The sequence below is a fragment of the Manis pentadactyla genome, chromosome 13, assembly GCF_030020395.1.
Source record: "Manis pentadactyla isolate mManPen7 chromosome 13, mManPen7.hap1, whole genome shotgun sequence".
In the NCBI taxonomy this organism is placed as follows: Eukaryota; Metazoa; Chordata; class Mammalia; order Pholidota; family Manidae; genus Manis; species Manis pentadactyla.
Window position 1 is genome coordinate 35,978,273 of NC_080031.1, and position 22,757 is coordinate 36,001,029.

At 36.1% G+C, this 22,757-nt stretch overlaps 1 protein-coding gene across 4 annotated transcripts in view; it reads left to right on the forward strand.

The window, feature by feature from the left end:
• Nucleotides 1-22,757, forward strand: part of DDX10 (DEAD-box helicase 10) — a 365,179-nt gene that overhangs the window by 194,167 nt on the left and 148,255 nt on the right. For all 4 annotated transcript variants that reach the window (XM_057490690.1, XM_057490691.1, XM_057490692.1 and 1 more), the window contains one exon: nucleotides 18,023-18,079. In XM_057490690.1, the coding sequence (XP_057346673.1) occupies nucleotides 18,023-18,079 (57 nt within the window). The remainder of the gene's footprint in view (nucleotides 1-18,022; nucleotides 18,080-22,757) is intronic.

The window sequence follows — 22,757 nt, forward strand, 5'->3', positions numbered from 1 at the left end:
CCTTATTGTTTGAAAAGGTTAGCTTTAGTGATTCTTTTTAATAAAAGTTTTTATTTTGAGATAATTATAGTTACACATGTGGTTGTAAGAAGTAATACAGAGAGATCTCACATGCTCCGTTTTTGTAATTTTTTGCCATTTCAGGAATGTTGTATAAATGGAAATGTATAGTGTGTAGCCTTTTGGGGTTGGCTTTTTTTCTCTGCAGATTCATCCAGGTTGGTGAATCAGTGCTTCATTCTGTTACTGAGCAGTAGTTCATGTATGGAGGTACTGCAGCTTATCTCGCCACACACCCACTGCAGTGACATGAGTGTTGTTTCCAGCTTCAATGCAGTAGTTAACTTTCTTTCCAGAGCAATTACTTGATAAAGGATATATGATTATACCTGTTATATTAAAAGAAAATCAAACATTTGTAAGAGGTAGAACTTCTTTATAAACATGTTCCCTGTTGGCCTAAACTTGGCGGTTTTCTCTTATCCTTGAAGTGGGTTACTTCATTCTGGTCAATCCTGATATTACTGTCCTTTCACACTACTAATCCCCATAAACGTTTACATTTCACTAGATAAATGAGTCAGTGAAATAAAATATTTACATTTTTAAAGAAGTGTCTGCAGCATGCCTTGAGACAATGACTGATTTCTGGGGAATGCAGTATCATACCTGAAAATCGCTGCTATAATAATTAAGTTCTATATTAAGAACTTTAAGCCTTTCGATTTGGACATTATTAACTGTAACCTGAGAAGGATTCTTGTTGTTTTTGACTCCTGTTTGACCTTGTAACTATTTTATGGTCCAGTAAACTTTTTTTTTTAATAGAGCAGCAATTCTCATTTCTTTATGATTTGATGTAGATTCACAGTAGCATTTGATGAATAAGAAATAGCAGATATTGAAGGTAGTTTCAGGGATGGAAATGAATGGTGACCAAAACATTCCAGAAATATGGAGAAAAATGGATCTGATATATACTAGTTGCAACTGCTGGGTATTTATGTTATTGAGAGAACTAACCATTTCCTGCACTGCTGCTTTTAGTATAGTACTTTACACAGAATTTGGAGTTAATAATTTATTTAAATTTTTAATAATATTAAGTGTCAGCACCTTGTCATGTTTTAGCTTATAGTCTACTTAAAGTACTTATTCAGGGGAAGATTAAGCACAAGAATATTATGTCCTTTATTTTTAAACTGTAACCAGCAGGAAAGGAAATAAAAAGAATTTACATAAAATAAAGGCTTCTGCTTCCCTTTCTCCCCATTCTCCCCACTTCCCCAGGTGTGGAAGTTATTCCTTCATCCAAGCTGTGAAATCTTATTTCTGAAACCTTTAGAAACTTAATTTCAAATTGACTAGTTGAACATGTATTACACAGTGTTTACATGCTAAACTCATCCTATGCTGCTAAGACAGAATACTTAAAATACATGGGTTCCTCTTTCCTTTAGTAGATTATAATTAAATCGTAGTTAACTGTGGACATTTTGCCACTGCTCAAAAGGTTTTTGCACCTTTCTTTTTTTACATTAAAACTTTTGAAATGAATAAGCATATTGTTCCAAAATCAAGATCATAAAAAAGTTAATGTTGAGAATGCTTGTTACTGCCCATACCTGTTATTCATATCTCCACCAGTATAGGTAACTATTCTTACTAATTATTAATGTATCCTTCCTGTTTCTTTGGGCAAAAATAAATAAATAGAAATACATATGCTTGTTTTTTCCTTTGTTACATGAAAGGTAGTATACTATGTATAGATTATTCTGTACTTTTCCATTTTCACTTATTTTTGAGCTTTTAAATAATTGATTTTCTTGCACCATTGTTAAAACGTAGCATATGATTTTTAAACTGTCATTGTGATTATCTCACAGCAAAGTTCAACAGAGCAGTTTTGGGCTGACATAGCTGTGAGACAAATCTTTACGTATACTTCTGGTTTTGAAATCAGTGCCTCTGTAACTAAAATAAATATAAGACCTTTTAAAACAAGTCAAAGCTTCTTATTTTATATAAAAAGTATATTCTGCTCAAGGTGGCCCATGGCATACCTTCCATATTGGAGGTTGAAAATCTGTAGTCTGAAAAAAGCACAAGGAAGTAGCTAAAGTGTCTTCCTCTATTCAATATAAAAGCTACCTTGCACAGATATGATTAGGTTATTAGTATTTTTATCAGCAAAATGATTATTTAACATAGGAAGTATTTGTGTATTAAAGTAGAAAAAACTTCGTATTTGTGAGCATTTTGAAATTACAGTGGATTCTTGAACGGGGGGGTCTAGGGGTGCCGCCTCCTGTGCAGCTGAAAGTCTGCATACACCTTCTGACTCCACAAAAACTGAACTACTGATTTCCTGCTGTTCACCAGAGGCCTTACTGATAAAGAGTTGATTAACACATATTTTATATGTTTTATGTATTTCAAACCTGCATTGTTGAAGACTCAACTGTAGTGTTTATTACAATAGCATACATAGACACAATATAGAAGATAAAATCAGTTAAGTACCAAGCTTCCTTGGACTGGATTTCTAGAAGACATACGGGATATTTTCTTACATGGCAAATTTTAATATTTGGCATCGTGTTTGGAAGAAAGAGTGTTGAACTGTACTTATATTTGAGTCCCAGATCTGGCAGTTGATTGGGATTGCCAGGCACCTGTTTGGTCTGCACTTTGTATCCTGAAAAATGAGGGAGTGGGAGTGAGGGTTAACACCGGGTGATGAGAGAGACCCCCGGCTCTGTGGGTATGGGTAAGACATGGGAATACAGTTGTCCTTTCCTGTTTGAAAATGCAGTTTTAATTTGCTGTTTTTCCCTGCTGACAAATCAGGTTCCTTGCTTGGTAAGGCTTCCTTCTTCTTCACTTATTTTCCAATGGTTTCTAAAATTTGACTTTGAAAACCAAATACATTATTAATCCTGCACAGATTATTTTATCTTAATTACTTTACTTGAACACATTATTGGTTTTAAAATCATTTTCTTTCCTAATTGAATATATTACCTACTGTTATGAAAATTCTTAGTTTTTTTCTAGCATAAGGTTTTACCTTGGGCAAATGCAATTATGCTTCCCTTGAAGCTGTCTCTCATAATTTTGTTATTTCTGTGAAAGCATACTGAAAAGAATTATGTGTCCCTAAAGAATACTTGAAATACTAACATTGGGGTATGGTAGGGTATAGGAATATGCTTTGTTTCATGAAGATGGAAAAAGGTAAAAAAACATTTGACACACAATTATGAATAAGGGATGTGTCGAAAGAGTTTTTTTTCTTTTTTATTAAGGTATCATTGATATACACTATTATGAAGAGTTCACAAGAAAAACAATATGGTTATTACATTCACTCTTACTATTGAGTCCCCCTGCCATACCTAATTGCAGTCACTGTTATTCAGTGTAGTAAGATGCCACAGAGTCCCTATTTGTCTTCTCTTTGCTACACTGTCTTCCCCGTGACCCCACACACACCATGTGCACCAATCACGATACCCGACAATCCCCTTCTCCCTTCCTCCCCACCCACCCTCACCCACCCCTCCCCTTTGATAACCACTAGTCCCTTCTTTGAGTCTGTGAGTCTTCTGCTATTTTGTTCCTTCAGTTTTGCTTTGATGTTATACTCCACAAATGAGGGAAATCATTTGGTATTTGTCTTTCACTGCCTGACTTATTTCACTGAGTATAATACCCTCTAGCTCCATCCATGTCATCGTAAATGGTAGGATTTTCTTTCTTTTGGCTGAATAGTATTCCATTGTGTATATGTACCACATCTTCTTTATCCATTCATCTACTGATGGACACTTAGGTTGCTTTTATATCTTGGCTACTGTAAATAGTGCTATGATAAACATAGGGATGCATATGTCTTTTTGAATCTGAGAAGTTGTTTTCCTTGAGTAAATTCCTAGGAGTGGAATTTCTGGGTCAAATGGTATTTCTATATTTAGTTTTTTGAGGAACCTCCATATTGCTTTCCACAATGGTTGAACTAGTTTACATTCCCACCAGCAGTGGAGGAGGGTTCACCTTTCTCCAAATTGTCGCAAGCATTTGTTGTTACCAGTCTTTTCTATGTTGCCCCTCCTAACTGGTGTGAGGTGATATCTCATGGTTTTAATTTGCATTTCCCTGATAATTAGCGATGTAGAGCATCTTTTCATGTGCCTGTAGGCCATCTGAATTTCTTCCTTGGAGAAGTGTCTGTTCAGATCTTCTGCCCATTTTTTAATTGGATTATTTGCTTTCTTGTTGTTGAGGCATGTGAGTTCTTTATATATTTTAGACATTAACCCCTTGTTGGATATGTCATTTACAAATATATTCTCCTATACTGTAGGTTGCTTTTTTTGTTCTGCTAATGGTGTGCTTTGCTGTACAGAAGCTTTTTAGCATAATGTTGACCCATTTCTTCATTTTTCATTTTGTTTCTCTTGCTTGAGGAGATGCGTTCAGGAAAAAGTTACTCATGTTTATTCTCCAGAGATTTTTGCCTGTGTTTTCTTCTAAGAGTTTTATGGTTTGATTATTTACATTCAGGACTTTGATCCATTTTGAGTTTACTTTTGTGTATGGGGTTAGACAATAATCCAGTTTCATTCTCTTGCATGTAGCTGTCCAGTTTTGCCAACACCAGCTGTTGAAGAGGCTGTCATTTCCCAATTGTATATCTATGGCTCCTTTATTTTATATTATTTGACCATTTATGCTTGGGTTTATATCTGGGCTCTCTATTCTATTCTGTTGACCTATGAGTCTGTTCTTGTGCCAGTACCAAATTGTCTTGATTACTCTGGCTTTGTAGTAGAGCTTGAAGCCAGGGAGCGTAATCCCCTACACTTTATTCTTCCTTCTCAGGATTGCTTTGACTACTCAGGGTCTTTTGTGGTTCAATATGAATTTTAGAACTACTTGCTCTAGTTTGTTGAAGAATGCTGTAAGCATTTTGATAGGGATTGCATTGAACCTATAGATTGCTTTAGGCAGAATGGCCATTTTGACAATATTAATTCTTCTTATTCATGAGCACAGAATGTGTTTCCATTTATTGCTATCTTCTTTAATTTCTCTCATGAGTGTCTTGTAGTTTTCAGGATATAGGCCTTTTACTTCCTTGGTTAGGTTTTTTCCTAGGTATTTAATTTTTTTTGATGAAGTTGTGAATGGAATTGTTTTTCTGATTTCTGATAGTTCATTGTTAGTGTATAGAAATGCAACAAATTTCTGTGTATTAATTTTGTATGCGGTAACATTGTTGAACTCAAATACTAGATCTAGTAGTTTTGGAGTTGTTCTTTTGGTTTTTTTAATGTACAGTATCATCTCATCTGCACACAGGAACAGTTTAATTTCTTCCTTGCCTACTTGGATGCCTTTTATTTCTTTGTGTTGTCTGATTGCTGTGGCTAGGACCTCCACTACTATGTTGAATAAAAGTGGGGGGAATGGGAATCCTTGTCTTGTTCCTGATCTTAATGGAAAAGCTTTCAGCTTCTCGGTGTTCAGTATGATGTTGGCTGTGTGTTGTCATATATGGCCTTTATTATGTTGAGGTACTTGCCCTCTATACCCATTTTGTTGAGAGTTTTTATCATGAAAAGATGTTGAATTTTGTGAATTGCTTTTTCAGCATCTGTTGAGATGACATGTGGTTTTGTCCTTCTTTTTGTTGATGTGGTGGATAATGTTGATGTATTTTCAAATGCTGTACCCTCCTTTCATCCCTGGGATGAATCCCACTTGATCATGATACATGATCTTTTTGATGTATTTTTGAATTCGGTTTGCTAATATTTTGTTGAGTATTTTTGCATCTATGTTCATCAGGGATATTGGTCTGTAATTTTCTTTTTTTGTGGTGTCTTTGCCTGGTTTTGGTATTAGAGTGATGTTGGCCTTATAGAATGAGTTTGGGAGTATTTCCTCCTCTTCTATTTTTTGGAAAACTTTAAGGAGGATGGGTATTAGGTCTTCAGTAAATGTTTGATAAAATTCAGCAGTGAAGCCATCTGGTCCAGGAGTTTTTTTGTAGGTAATTCTTTGTGTAATTTATTTCTAGTTTAATACCTTTGTGGTCTGAGAAGCAGGTTGGTGTAATTTTAATCTTTTAGAATTTACTGAGGCTCTTTTTGTTGCCTAGTATATTATCTATTCTTGAAAATGTTCCATGTGCACTTGAGAAGAATGTGTATTTTGCTGCTTTTGGGTTGAGTGTTCTGTAGATGTCTGTTAGGTCCTACTATTCTAGTGTGTCAGTGCCTCTGTCTTCTTACTTATTTTCTGTCTGGTTGATCTGTCCTTTGGGGTAGTGGTGTGTTGAAGTCTCCTAAAATGATTGTATTGCATTCTATTTCCCCTTTTAATTCTGTTTGTATTTGTTTCACATATGTTGGTGCTCCTGTGTTGGGTGCATAGATATTTATAATGGTTATATCCTCTTTTGGACTGACCCCTTTATCATTATGTAATGTCCTTCTTTATCTCTTGTGACTTTCTTTGTTTTGAAGTTTATTTTGTCTGATACAAGTACTGCAACTCCTGCTTTTTACTCTCTATTAGTTGCATGAAATATATTTCTCCATCCCTTTACTTTCAGTCTGTGTATATCTTTGGGTTTAAAGTGAGTCTCTTGTAGGCAGTATTTAGATGGGTCTTGTTTTTTTATCCATTCAGTGGCTCTATGTCTTTTGATTGGTGCATTCAATCCATATACATTTAGGGTGATTATCGATAGGTGTTTAGTTATTACCATTGCAGAATTTAGATTCGTGGTTACCAGAAGTTCAGTGGTAATTCCATTACTATCTAACAGTCTAATTTAACTCACTTAGTATGCTATTACAAACACAGTCTAAAGGTTCTTTTTTTTTTTTTTTCTCCTTTTTCTTCCTCCTCAATTCTTTGTATATTAGGTATAATATTCTGTACTCTTTGTGTATGCCTTGATTGACTTTGGGGGTAGTTGATCTGATTTTGCTTCTGCTTAGTAATTAATTCTACTTTCTTTACTGTGGTTTTATTTCCCCTGGTGACAGGTATTTAGCCTTAGGAACACTTTCATTCATAGAAGTCCCTCCAAAATACACTGTAGAGGTGGTTTGTAGGAGGTAAATTCTCTCAGCTTTTGCTCATCTGAAGATTGTTTAATCCCACCTGCAAATTTAAATGAGAATCTTGTCATCTGGAGAATTCTTGGTTCAAGGCCCTTCTGTTTCGTTGCATTTAATATATCATGCCACTCCTTTCTGGCATGTAAGGTTTCTGTTGAGAAGTCTGAAGGGTTTTCCTTTGTGTGTAATCTTTTTTCTCTCTCTAGCTGCTTTTAAAAGTCTGTCCTTATCTTTGATCTTTGCCATTTTAATTATTATATGTCTTGATGTTGTCTTCCTTGGGTCCCTTGTGTTGTGTGATCTGTGCACCTCATGGCCTGAGAAACTATCTCCTTTCCCAGACTGAGGAATTTTTCAGCAATTACCTTCTCAAAGACACTTTCTATTCCTTTTCTCTCTCTTCTTCTTCTGATACCCCTATATTGTGAATATTGTTATGTTTGGATTTGTCACAGTGTTGTCTCAATATTCTTTATTTCCTAGAGATCCTATTTTTTCTCTGTGCCTCACCTTCTTTGTATTCCTCTTCTCTAATTTCTATTCCATTTATCGTCCGTCTCTTCTACTATATCTGATCTGCTTTTAAATCCCTCCATTGTATGTTTCTTTTAAGATATGGAATTTCTTAATGATTGAATCTCCATCCTAAATTTGTCCCTTAGTTCTGGAATATTTTTATATACCTTCATGAGAATGTTAATGATTTTTATCTTGAACTCTCTTTCAGGAAGATTGGTGAGTTCAATTTCACTTGGGCCTTTTACTGGGGATTGTGAGATCTTCATCTGAACCAGTTTCCTTTGACATTTCATGTTTGTATATGGTGCCCTCTAGTGCCCAGAAGTTATTGTGTCTGGAGCTGCTCATTCCCTGCAGTGATGTCAGGGGTCACAAGGAGCTGTGCTGGTGCCTGCGGGGGAGGAAAGAGCTGTTTTCTGCTTCCTGACTGCAGTGCCTGTTTGCACTGTCAGAACTAGTGGGCCGAGCACACAGGTGTAAGCCTCTGTGCTTTGTGTTTGTAGCTGCCATAGGTGGGGCCTCCCTCTGGCTGGCCTGATGCCAGGGCAGGGACTGCCAGTTTATGAGCCAGTGCTGGTAGGTCAAGAGGAAGACGAGCACGCTACATATCACAGTGGGGGTCTGAGTAGCTTACCAGGGGGATGGAGCACCTGATGTTCCTGAAAGTTCCCAACCTGCTGGGCAGAGTGCATCCAGCCAACCTTTTCCTCCTATCCCTTCTCCCGCAGAGCAGGCTCCATGCAATTCCCTCCCCTTCAGCAGTCCTCTCGTTGCTAGGAAGCCTCTCAGAACACCCCCCTCTCCTTTGTCCCAGAGCAGCCCGATGTGGATCCCTGTCCTCCACAAATGGCTGGAATCTCAGTCTCTCCAAGTACTCTGCCTTTCTTAGCTTTCCAACCCCACTAATCTCCAGAGCATGATGCAATGTAGGTTTGTGCTCCCAAAGCAGATCTGTAGGGCTGGGTGTTCAGCAGTCCTAGGCTTCTACTCCCTTCCTGCTCCGTTTCTCTTCCTCCCTCCGGTGAGCTGGGGTTTTGGAAGGTTTAGGCCCTGCTGGATCAAGGCTTTGGTATGTCACCCTGTTTCATGTGGTCTGCTCTTTTCTCCAGGTTTATGCAGTCTGGCGCAGCCTTCTTTCCTGTTGTTCTTTTAGAATTAGTTGTATTAACTGTATTTTCGTATTATATGTGGTTTTGGAAGAATTCTCTGTCTCAGCTCTCACACTGCCATTTGATATCTTGCTCATGTTGGAAGGAGTTTTACATTGGAAAGAAAACTCCATAAAATCTGTAACATTTGTTATTTGACATGTATTTAAGAAAGTGTATTAAGTTTTGAAGTTGTCATAAGCTCAGGAATGTTCTTTCAGCATGTTTAAAATATTTTATGATTATATGTTTAATTAAAGGGATAATCCATGTAATATATAAGTGAGTTTAGTCTTAGTGTTTTTGCTTGAACATAGTTATTTGCTCCTGCTGTTTAAAATTAATGGTCTCATAGTATAGTTTTGGGTATGTGCTCAGTCTCTGTAATGTAGGGCTCAGTTATGCAATTTTTGCCACCTGTCTTGCCTCCATGTTGTTGTCCCTGTCCTTCTACCAAATTATGAAAGCTGTGTAATTTCCACTGTGACTCAAGTAAATGTCTTGTGAAGATTTAAGAACATGAACAATAAGATTGTTAACTAGTTTATAGCGAAAACAATAACAAAACCCCAAACAACAACAACAAAAAATCATCCCCAGAACAGAATATAGCTGCCTGTTTCCCAGAACTTGTAAGCTGCTTACTCTGGACTTGAGAGGCCCTTGTGTAACTGCTTTGGTCAGTCAGCTGTATCTGTCTTCATGAGTTTTCATTGTAACTATTAAGCATTTTCTCCTGAGACCATTCTGGTCTCCAGCTTTCCCTGGCAACTTGTAAGTAGCTATACATAAAATAAGCCTCTTACTTTTTTCTCTGCTGAATCTTTTGAAACCATTTATCAGAAGTAAAATTACAGTAAAAGCTATGCTTTTCACATATGACCATTAGTTAAGTTAGTGAATTATAAAGGCAAAGGCACTACTTCTGCATGGAAACAATGTATTTTTCAATAATTCAGTTAGAACTGTGAAAGGTGGGCCATGGATCACATCATTGAAGGGTTCTTTTCTTAAATGGCGTGAAATCAGCTCTGTGATATGTGTCATCATTTTTAGCTCTGAAAGATTACTCACATTTAGGCTGATAATCTTTGCTATAACAGCTAAGAGTGGAAAGAAGCAATTCATTATGAAGTTCTCTTACATCCCCTTGAAATTTGCTTTGAGTGCTTTACCATTTTGAAATGTATGTTTGGGTAACAGCCACGCTGAGATGTGGCCCTGGGCTGCTGGCAAAGATGGTACAGCACTGTTCTGGGTTCTGCTTGTTAGCATGAATGTTAGGAAAGGATTAAAGGGGCTTTTTTGAAAATCTATTTTGTTTTGTTGTTACTGACACAGAAATTGAGTTGGCATGGAGTCCAGGAATTTTAAACATAAATTTATGTGATAGTAAAGAAGGAGGGAAACAGTGATCAGGTATCTTAGGAATAGTAATAACAAGAACATTAGCAGTAACAAGTCGTAGTTAGTTAACTGGGCCCTGTACTAAATGCTGTATATATATTACTGCATTATTGCTAACAACTTCTGAAATGAGCTAACCTCATTTTCTAGATAATAAAACTAAGACTTAAAAGGGTCAAATAAATTGTTCAAGGCCCCACAGCTTTCAAGTGGTAGCACTGGGACTCTTACCAAGGTCTTTGTCACTCTTTAGACTTTATTTTTAACTATTCAGCTGTGTTCTTACGTATCTTAAACCACCAGGCGTTCTCTTGCAACAGGGTAACTCTGAAGTAATGAATGAAAAGGTGGAGGATGATGACAGGAGTAGAAAATTATGAAAGAATGGCAAATAAATTGTATCTCCAGAGCAAGGTCATTGGTCTCAGATAAATTCAGGAATAAAATAAGTATTGTGGTTACTTTACTTGTTTAGTTTAGGATCACATACTAATTTTGCCTTTCCCTGAACATTCATTTTATAGCTATATAGTTACTAGTGCCAGAATCGATTTTTAAGTACCTGTGACTGCTTAAGAGTCTAAGGCATTGTCAGAGACTTGTCTGGCTCAGATGGCCTTATGAAATTTTACTAGTGTCAGAAAAGTCATCATGGGGGCAAGGGAGTAAGCATCTGGTGCTTAATTCTAAAGTGGACCTTATGAATGCAGCTTATTTGCAGTGCAGAAAAGAGATCTTCCTCTTGTACAACCTTACCCCACTTCTGGGGTCAGTTCCTTGTCCTATGACAACCAGGTTTATTATTTTTTAAAAAGGCTCCAGCCTGTTACTATGGAACCTTTGCCTATAATTTGGAGATGCCTGCTTTAGAAATTTGTGTTCTTATTCTCATGAGCTTATATATTTTGTGATATTAACTTGAATATCTTAGTACTTGGGTCCCTCTTCATATGTAGAGTCCAAAATGAGACAAATACTGAAAATTGCATAGCTCTTACAATTGTGAGGCAAGTCTTTAACTGTTCAGTATCTGTATTTTTATTAAGTTATTTGTTTTGTGGGATTTTTTTTTAAATGTCATATGGTGTTCCTTTGAGACTACAAAGACCAGGGGAAGCTGAGCGGTGTCAGTTTTGCCTGTTGTGTATACCCAGAGCCTGCCTTGCGGACTGGAACAGAAGAGCTCAGAAAATATTTGAAGCAATGAATTACTGAATCAGTATTTCCATGTAAATTTGTTTTTCTCTGTCTTCATATCCTTGTTGTTAGTTGTTACAGATTTATATATGGAAGACCAATTTTTTATGTCATTCAAATGAAACTGTAGGATAGGCAACAGATCAGAGAACCTTGTTATATGCTCTGAGTTCCTGAAAGGAATTTAGGTTTACTGAGACTTTGTCCTTGGAGGGCAGGGGATGTTTTCAGGGCTGAAAATCCTGTCATCATTCTTTGACTCACTTGAGTTGAGCCAGTTTTCTTCCCTGAAAAAAGATATTCCTGTAATATTGAAATAGGGATAGATGTGCCTTTCTTCTCTATGTGACAACTGGGAACTTGATTCTTTACCAAGTTGCCTGGGTTTCATTCAAACAGGTTATGCTTTTACTACCTCCTGAAGGAAGATGAGTTATATTTTCAAATGTACAGATTCTCAGAATGGCATTAGAGTGAAAATGGTTTAAATGCATAGTCCTGGTGGGTGCTTAAATTCATATTTCATGGTACTTCCTTTTGTGGAAGCTAAGGGCCCTATAGTATGTGATATAGAATATAATAACATCTTTAAAGTGAGTGTTTTGTACCTTGAAATTGGATTTTTCTGTTTTCCGGTCCCTTGTGAATTTGATTTTTATTACTGAATTTCATGCTCTTCTTATACTTAATCATTTGTAGCATGGCAGAACTAAAGATACAATTTTGCTTTCTTGTATGGCATAAAATAGCCTTTAGTATCAATCTATATTTGAAAATGAAATGGGGAAATAAAGGATTTTTAAAGCATTTGAACCACATACAATTAAGGGGGACCTCAATTATAGAATCTGATAAAGTTTAATTATATTTTCTCCTCAACTTATTGTACTCCAGTCTTTTACCTTTTTTTAAAAATTTTAAAATTTTGATATCATTAATGTACAATTACTTGAACAACATTTTGGTTCCTAGACTCCCCCCATTATCAAGTCCCCTCCACATACCCCATTACAGTCACTGTCCATCAGCATAGTAAGATGCTATAGAATCATTACTTGTCTTCTCTGTATATACTGCCTTTCCCGTGTCCATCCCCCCCACCACATTATGTGTGCTAATCGTAATGCACCATTTCCCCACTTATCCCTCCCTTCCCACCCACCCTCCCCAGTCCCTTTCCCCTTGGTAACTGTTAGTCCATTCTTGGGTTCTGTGATTCTGCTGCTGTTTTGTTCCTTCAGTCTTTTCTTTGTTCTTATACTCCACAGATGAGTGAAATCATTCAATACTTGTCTTTCTCTGCCTGGCTTATTTCACTGAGCATAATACCCTCTAGCTCCATCCATGTTGTTGCAAATGGTAGGATTTGTTTTCTTCTTATGGCTGAATAATATTCCATTGTGTATATGTACTACATCTTCTTTATCCATTCATCTACTGATGAACACGTAGGTTGCTTCCATTTCTTGACTATTGTAAATAGTGCTGCAATAAACATAGAGGTGCATATATCTTTTTCAAACTGGGCTGCTGCATTCCTAGGGTAAATTCCTAGGAGTGGAATTCCTGGGTCAAATCGTGTTTCTATTTTTAGTTTTTTGAGGAACCTCCATACTGCTTTCCACAATGGTTGAACTAATTTACTTTTACTTTCCCACCAGCAGTGTAGGAGGGTTCCCCTTTCTTCACAACCTCGCCAACATTTGTTGTTGTTTGTCTTTTGGATGTTGGCCATCTTAACTGGTATGAGGTGATACTTCATTGTGGTTTTAATTTGCATTTCTCTGATGATTAGTGATGTAGAGCATCTTTTCATGTGTCTGTTAGCCATCTGAATTTCTTCTTTGGAGAACTGTCTGTTCAGCTACTCTGTCCATTTTTTAATTGGATTATTTGCTTTTTGTTTGTTGAGGTGCATGAGCTCTTTATATAATTTGGATGTCAACCCCTTATCAGATATGTCATTTATGAATATATTCTCCCATACTGTAGGATGTCCTTTTGTTCTATTGATGGTATCCTTTGCTGTACAGAAGCTTTTTAGTTTGATATAGTCCCACTTGTTCATTTTTGCTTTTGTTTCCCTTGCCCGGGGAGATATGTTCATAAAGAAGTTGCTCATGTTTATGTCCAAGAGATTTTTGCCTATATTTTTCTCTAAGAATTTTATGGTTTCATAACATGTATTCAGGTCTTTCATCCATTTGAGTTTACTTTTGTGTATGTGGTTAGACAATAATCCAGTTTCATTCTCTCACATGTAGCTGTCCAGTTTTGCCAACACCAGCTGTTGAAGAGACTGTCATTTCCCCATTCTATATCCATGGCTCTTTTATCATATATTAATTCACCATATTTGCTTGAGATTATATCTGGACTCTCTATTCTGTTCCACTAGTCTGTGGATCTATTCTTGTGCCAGTACCAAATTGTCTTGATTACTGTGGCTTTGTAGTAGAGCTTGAAGTTGGGGAGTGAGATGCCCCCCCACTTTATTCTTCCTTCTCAGGATTGCTTTGGCTATTCAGGGTCTTTGGTGGTTCTATATGAATTTTTGAACTATTTGTTCCAGTTTGTTGAAGAATGCTCTTGGTAATTTGATAAGGATTGCATTGAATCTGTAGATTGCTTTAGGCAGGATGGCCATTTTGACAATATTAATTCTTCCTAGCCAGGAGCATGGGATGAATTTCCATTTGTTAGTGTCTTTAATTTCTCTTGAGTGTCTTGTAGTTTTCAGGGTATAGGTCTTTCACTTCCTTGGTTAGGTTTATTCCTAAGTATTTTATTCTTTTTGATGCAATTGTGAATGGAATTGTTTTCCTGATTTCTCTTTCTGCTGGTTCATCATTAGTGTATAGGAATGCCACAGATTTCTGTGTATTAATTTTATATCCCGCAACTGCTGAATTTAGTTATTTGTTCTAATAGTTTTGGAGTAGATTCTTAGGGTTTTTTATGTACGATATCATGTCATCTGCAAACAGGGACAGTTTAACTTCTTCCTTACTGATCTGGATGCCTTTTATTTCTTTATGTTGTCTGATTCCCAAGGCTAGGACCTCCAGAACTATGTTGAACAACAGTGGGGAGAGTGGGCAATCTTGTCTTCTTCCTGATCTTAAAGGAATAGTCCAGTCTTTTATCTTTAAGTCTTGTCACATATACCACCTATGATGCACATAGTCTTCTTTAAAAACATTTTTTTTTCTTTTTTTAGGAAAGGAAAAAAATGTACATTTTTCTCTATAACCTTTCCTAAATTTTGGATTACCATAATTCTGTTTCCTGTTCTTCTTCTCCATTATTTAATGTTTACTCTTGCCTCTTTGATAGCCTTTTAAGATAAGAAAGAAAAGTTTTCTAATTTTACTTTTGTTTCATTCAGTATTGAAAGTTTTAAATTTTTTTTATTGAACTTCGGTTTCATGTCCTGGTCATGTTCACTTCCTATTTTAAAGGTTTTTGAGATCCCTCATCCATCTGAGACTTGAGGCAAAAATATTAAGAAGAAAATTATCCCATTTGCATTCTCTTGTGAATTCTGATATCCAATTTAAATTTGAAATTTAAAATACCCTTCATCGTATATAATGAGTTAATACTTGTAGTTCAGTAATAGTGGAAAATTGTGGATATATGCTTTTTTTCTGCTTTGATTAAAATGATTTGATGAAAAGCCCCAGAATAGAGATTATGTTTATTTGTATACCTATCAGGGTTTTTCTTATGTGAGCATATCAAGGTTATTTGGAACTTTGAAGTTCCATTTTCAGACACTGATGTGTTAGGAGAAGGCCAGTTCCTCAATAATTACACCAAAAATTCATGTGATTGTTATGTGTGGTTAATTACCTTTTTTTTTTTCCTTCCCTGTTGTACAGGAGTCTGGTAAAAATTAATTAGCATTCTTAAAATGCTATCTGAAAAAAAAAAGAGGCTATCAGTATGAAAAGACCCATGTGGTAGCAAACCATTATTAATAATAAAAGTAAATGCAACATTTGCCTAAAATACATAGATAAATAAGCACATTATGTATGCACCTACAAAGCTAACTGAACTTCCTCACTGAGGAGGGAGGGGTGTGAAGTGCCCTGGGGCTGGGGGAGTGAGGACCTTGGCTCCACGGGTCGAGTTTTAGTTTTGTGTCCCTCTCTTACTGGCTGTGTGACATCAGGCCCATATTCTTAATCACTTTGCTCTTCAATATTTTTTATCTATAAAATGGGAAAAATAATACCTTAAAATTTTTGTTACATACATTTTTAAAAATACATGTAAAATGCCTAGCACACTGCTGATACTTAATAATTCAGAGCTACTATGTTAGTATATGAGAACAATAGTATTAATGTGCTAATGGACAGATACAGTTTTATAAAAGTTCAATTTTATTACTCTAGTTATTTGATGTTTTATTTAGCTCTCGTTTAAGCAGCACAACACTTGAAAGTCACTGTGGTCTTTGCAGAATAACATAAAATACTTTTCTACTCAGTTTTATCTTTAAAAGTTTCAAAACATGAAAACTACTTTTTGTAGGAAACAGAGTTAAATTATGTGTGTGTGTGTGAGTTTGAAGGAGAAAAGTGAGAATTACAAAACATGCATCCATCCACACGCTAAAGCCAGCTCTCAAACTAAGCATAATTATGATCAGTTATTTTAAATTCTTGTCTTTAATATTATTTTGTTGCTTCCATTTATTTGTTGTCTGTTAGTGCTCATGGTAAATCAGTAATTGGCACCAACTATATGAAAAATTTGGGTGCAGAAGTTTAGAAACTGCCATCCATTAACTTTTTTCTCTGCCACAAATTTAGGAAACATTGAGATTATTTTACTTTAGTGACAGATCGAAACTCATAAAGTCATTAGAGAACTAATTCATGGATAGAGTGTGATAATAACTATTGCATTAATTGGCAGTTTATTAAAATAATACTAAGTATTATTTTCTTATGTTATTAAAGTCAAACTTGTCATTTCCATTTTTATTAGAACATATTGGAAAAATGCACTAGGCTTGGCACATGAACACCCAGGTTTAGGTCAGCTTTGTCACTTACTAAGCTCTTTGGCAATGAACAAGTCAAGTTCTGATATTTTTGTTTTTTTATCTTTCCTTTCCCTCTGATTTTGGTCCTGAAGTTTCTAGAAATGACAGTGTTCCTCTGTGTAAGTTCAACATTAAGTTCTACCTGCCCTTTTAGGTGGATGTTTTATTTGCAAGTGAAGGTGATACCCATTTGCTTCCCAAACTGGGGTATAGAATGAAGAATAATCACAAAAAAGAAACATTCACTATTCAGGGGGCTGGGGAACATATTCACAGTTGCCATTTGAATTTGAATTTTTGTTTTATTTAAAATTTCTCTTCCCTACTGTGTAAGCTGAAGCTATAGAAACAATCTAAAAGCTCTGTGGACTCCTCTCCACTTTGCATTAATTAGTATTTAATTACTTTGAGACTTTCAACATTTATGTTGTCACTTTGCCATAAAGAAGCCTCTGGATAAGGTGGATAGTAGCAATTGCCTGTCCTTCTCAATGCCGTAAGAAACAGAGCAGCCTCAGGTCTGTCTTCAGAGTGTATGTTAGAATTGGCTTTTAAATCTGGAGAAGGCGATGTATCTATAAAGCACAGTGGTAATGTTAAGAGTGCCCAGATTAGAAAAGTTGTTAATTCTCATGTTAATGGATGTTTAATAGTGAATGAAGGTTGCTGTTTCATAATATGTCATGAAAAGAAAATTATTTGCTGTGAATTCACTTTTTACATTGCATTTATAGAATTATAAAATTTATAAAATACAAATTGGTAGCTATGAACTTTGTATTGAGAATAACCTTTTACTTTAACACTTGTGAAGAGAAAAGATTTATTACTTAAAACAATATTCAACTTTAGCTGGATCATTTTGTTTTGAATTTTAATATTTATATATTTGTTCTCCTTATTTTAAAAAATGTTAATGTTACATTTTTCTGTCTATTCTATGATGATTGGAAAACTAGTGGAGAAATTACATATCAATTTAATGAAATAACATGGTTTATAAGAATGATCTTCCATTGTTTTTTGTTTGAGAAAGTATTGCCACTTTTCTAAGAACTCTAAGGATGAGGTTTTCATATCTTTATAAATTCTGCTTTTAGACAGAGAAAAAGGGAAATAGTCATTATTGCCTTTTTTCCTTCTTTTTATTCTAATAGCCAACATAGATTGTGTACCAGTCCGTGTCAGACATTGTGCTAAGCACTTATGTATGCTAGTTTATGTAATTCTTATACCAATTTCATGAAATGTGTGCTCCTGTTATTTCCATATTTAGATGAGAAGATGGGAGTTAGAGAATATAATTGAGTTGCCCCAAGTTGCAAGCTAGTAAGTGGTAGAACTGGGATTTAATTCAAGATCTATTTGACACATACTTAATGATTATGAATACTTAACGCTAATCCCATAGTGGGTACTCAATATATAGGTATTAAAAAATGAATGTCATGTATCAGTTGGCTTTAAAAAAGAAAACTTTTATGAATGTGTGGACTGGTTTACACCCAGTAGATGTTTATATGTTGCTAATTTCCCTCCTCTTCCTGTAGGAGAGAAGACTGAAAGAAAGGGAAGCCAGAAGAGAAGCCAATAAGAAAGAAGCAAAGGTAAGGTTTATATTTTAATGAGAAACATGTTAGTAATGTGGAATAGAATTTAAATACTCTTCTTTTCCTTTTGCATTTTATATTTATGTATACATCATGACATGCAAATTGGATTTAAGTACATGTGTGTCTGTCATTTGATTTCTCATACTCATTTCTTTCCTCTGTGATGCAGGATGAAAAATGCTAAGATAATTTGTTTATTGGCCTTTGCTCTACTACTCCTGCCAACTTTTTCCATTATATTTTGTGCCTGTTAAACATAGGAGATGGTTGGCTCCATGGTCAGCCCTTACAGGATTTTAAACTGTATAATCTTTAGGTAGTCAGCCTATCTGAACCCAACTTGATAATGGATAACTGTGAAAGCACTGGCTGCTTCAGTTCAGCTGCTAGAATCTAGGGGAAAGCACTCTGTATCTCCCACCTTTACTATATTCTATAAACAAAAATTTTCAGCAAGTCCATATGCATAATTTCAATTAAATACATATGTATGTTTGCAAACACCATTCATGTGCAGCTGTAATTTTTATATGCTGTGTTTGACCCTGAGAAAGATTCAGCTTCTGCATTCTCAGGACATTTAGTAGCAATAATTTCCTAGAACCAGGACCCAGTAATGTATATCATGTCTCATACTGTGTCTCATTGTGCTGTGCCTGACTAAGCCGTGCTGGCAGTTAGTGAAGATCTGAGTCCCTCGAGTAAGCCCATAATATTCTTTGTCATTTTTCTCCGTGCTGGCCGTAGCACTTAGAGCAAGTCAGAGGTGATAACTCATTCTATAGTTCTGAAGTGGGAGGCAATTACTCTATAGGGTAAGATGAAAAGACTGCTTATATTCAGTATTAAATACCACTCTTTCTTCAAAGGTGCCCCAAAATGAGAGCTACCATGTGCTGCCTGACTGCTAAATTAGGTGGTGTATTCTGCATATGCTTTTAAAATAAAGACAAAAGCTGCCATGGCATCAAAAATAAGATCTTAGGGCCTACAGTGGGAAAAATATAAATTTAAGAAGAAAATCTTTAATGAAATTATTTGATATTTATGAATACTCAATGTTTAGATTAAAATAAACCTATTTTATATTACTAAGAAACTCTCATTTCTGTGTATAAGATTATAAATGAAAGATAATCTGGAGCCAAAAAAGACCTGTTACTGTATTTCTTCTGTGTATATTCATGGATATTGGTGTATATTACTTAGTATGGTTTATTTTTTCTATTTGTTGATGCTATATGCTTTATCTATCATTGTGCTGTAAGCCTTAAGAAATTGCTCTTACCGTTGAGCCTGACTCATGCCTCTTGTTTTATTTCCCTATTAATTGGTGTACATGTTTGGTTTTGATACTGTGTCAGCTAGGAAATAAAAAGCAATAAAGGTTGTCAAGAGTTAGGTATTTTCCATCGAGGCAGATCTCCAAAGTGAACCCGAGCCAAGCCCACCCTTCCACACTCCACCCCCTTCCATGTTTGCTGCGTTTGCTTCCTGGCATCTAAGAGAGGAGGAGAATTATCTTGTCAAGAGGACATCTCGTTTCCATATAACCAGTAAGGATTGTACTGGGAGCAAATGGAAGAGGCTCTGAAGCCAACATGGCTTTGCTGCCCAGCCAGGAGCTTTGATGGACAGAGGCAGGGTTTCAGTGTTGCATTTTTCCAAGTGGCTGAGCTGCCTCCATCTCACAACCTTGTCTGAGTGCCCAGTGATGGCAGCCCACTTGTAAGAGTGATGTGAGCAGAGGGATGAGTGGATGGCTTGCAACCAGGGCTCAAGCATTCCTCAAGACACTGAGGACTGGCAGCAGTGACAGATTCACGCTGACTGCTGGGGCCCAAGGAATTAGCTTAGACCAACCTTTTGCACCTAGCTTCTTTTTAAATGAAAGTGATGGGACAAAGGCTCTTAAGGCTTTTCAGGTGCCCTTGTGGAAACAGACCCAGAAGATATATTTGGAGGGACTCTGTTAAGGGGTGATGGCTCAGAGTCTGTGTTGTCTAAGAAGAAATATATGATGGGAATTGCCAGGTTTCCCTTTTGTCTGTGTGTTTCTTCCTTAAATGATGGATACGACTTAGTTTTAGAATAAACTTTTTCCTATCTTTAATGGAGTACATATAATGTGACTTGAGACTGCCTTCTGAAAGGCCCTTTAGTCAGCTTCAACCTAGAATATCTTTCAATCACTGGACTTACAGAATATCCAAAAGATGCCTCCATGGTGAAAGAAAGTCATATTTGCAAACCTACTATAATACAAGGAAGTATAATCCTACCCATTTATGGCTATTTTAAGCAATCAGTGCCTAGAAACTGAAAGTGTGAGAAAGGGAGACTCATGTAGTTGTCTTTGTACCTTGTTTTATGCATCCATCAGCAAGTACAGTGTTACATGAGGAGCATACAGGACACACAGCATGTTTTTAAAAATTGGAAAAAAGTGTTTGAGTAAAAGTTAAGAGAATTTTCTTTATCTCCCAGAAAAGAGAAGTCTTAATGATAATGTGAGTTTTCAGTTTTGTAATAAATGATGGTCAGTGATTATCTCTTCCCTGATACAGAAAGTATTCCCAGAAAAATTGCTTTAAAATCTGAATATGGTAAAATAAGGTTGGAATGGGCCTCTCAGGAATCTGATACAAGTTTGTGTAAAAGATAGATCTAAGATCTGCTTAGAGAATGTTATATGCAGTGCCAGGAGAAGGAAGGAAATGCTCAGGTGAAGTTCTTAGAGAATGTTTTCTGGGCATCCAGTGTTCAGTGCTTTGGGAGGTACAGGTCCTTGGTATCAAACCTTTCTTTAGCAGAGAGACTTTTGATCTGCATAGTGGAGTTTTACTTTAGGTAATGGGATGTTGTATATTATTATAACAGAAATTTTAAACAGATTTGAAAAAATAGTTGTAGCATGATCAATAGACTATGTTGTTTTTCAGGTTCAGGGAGGCTACATTATCCTGGAAATACAGCTTTACCTCTTTATTCAGCTAGGTTTCCTCATGTTACTTTGATGTTCGCAAGTGCTTGTGGCAACCTCTTTCAGAGGATTTTGCAGAAATGTAAAGGAACAGCAGTGCTGAAACTTGAGGAAACAAATCCCCTGAAATATCTGGGGTGCTGTGCTGCTTTCGCAAAGAAAGTGTGATGAGGTTGATAAAACTCAACACTGAGTATGAAGGAGCAGAAAGTGGGAACGAGCTGTGGGGCACTTAAAGGTTGGGAAGTTAAACATTGCTTTGAATAGATTACAGATGATGGTTATAGTTCTTGTTTTATAGGTATGGGGAAAACTATATTAAAATTTTAGTTTTGATGTTGAAGTTTAATAGTTGTAAATTTTAACTTGATTTTTCTGTCTGGGTTTTACCGCTCTTTTACTTCAGTGACGCTACCTAGAGTACTTTATTTACTGACTAAATGGCAGTCTTAGGAAACAGTTTTTTTATATACCTAAAGTAGTCTCAGTTAATTTTTTCAGAAATAGAAATTGTGTAATTTTAAAACATTAATAGACCTGAGAGGTCATCTGGAGTGCTATCCTAATCTACTAAAATGTCTTTTTCTCTGGCCACCAGTTGTTTTCATAAAACAAAGCTAAGATTATTCATTTTGATAGAATGTTCTTTCCATTTTTTGTCTCTGGAATGTTCTTTCACATATGAAATAATGATGATGATTTTTGAAATCAATGTATAGTAAAAACCCTATGTCAGTACTTAAATCTGTTTTGAACTTTGTCCTGATCCATGAAATTTAACTGTGGCCTCCACTCATCTACGCCAGTAGCTTTAAGTAGTACATCGAGTGGCCTCGGGGTTCTCCACTTCCTGTGACCCAGCCCCTCTTCTCACCCACTGAGGAGATGAGAGTGTTATTTGGGCAGGACTCTAGGCTCCCATTTTTGTCTTCAGTCAAAGCAGCTCTATCGTTTTCTCTATGCATATTGAGTTTCCAGGGAAGTTTTTGTTTTAAGTAATGGTTCAACTTTAATGCATACATAAGTAATGTATGTTTTTAAAAGTACCCAAATAAATGAAGGCTAAAAGCAAGTAAATGACTCATCCTTCATCACTAGCTCCTTTGGGGCTGAACTGGCTTGTGGACTTGGGTTCCCTGAGTCTTCATTTCCTGCTAGTGTTATTTGCCCGTTGCTGCTTCTGTATGTTACTTTTTACCTCTTTTATTTTTTACCTTACTTTTCCCTTAAAAAACAAACCTGATCTATCGTACATGGAAAACAAATCATAGAAAATTACTAAAAGCGACAATGTCCAGTAAGGAGAGAACTGGGGACTGAGACTTAGAAAGCCCGTGTCTGCTATTTCCTTTTCCAGGCTGCTCTGTATACATCTTACTATGTAGAAAAGAAGGGTGTATGTAGTGTAGTTTTAATCAAGTTTACATTTTTGTGGTCTCATGTAATCATGATCTGAACCAAGGCATGTAACAGAAAGTATGACTTATACTCAACGCAGTTCCTAGTATGGGTTCTCAGCCTTTCTCAACATTTGTGGGTAACATTTTTCCCTCACATCTTAATGTAGGCTTATCTGCTAACAGGTTCTCTCTCCTTATGGAGCTACAAATTAACATTAGTAAATGTTGGTAAAGCTAACTTTTCTAGTTTTAAGCCTTTGCATTTATTCCTTTGTGGTAGTGTTTTATT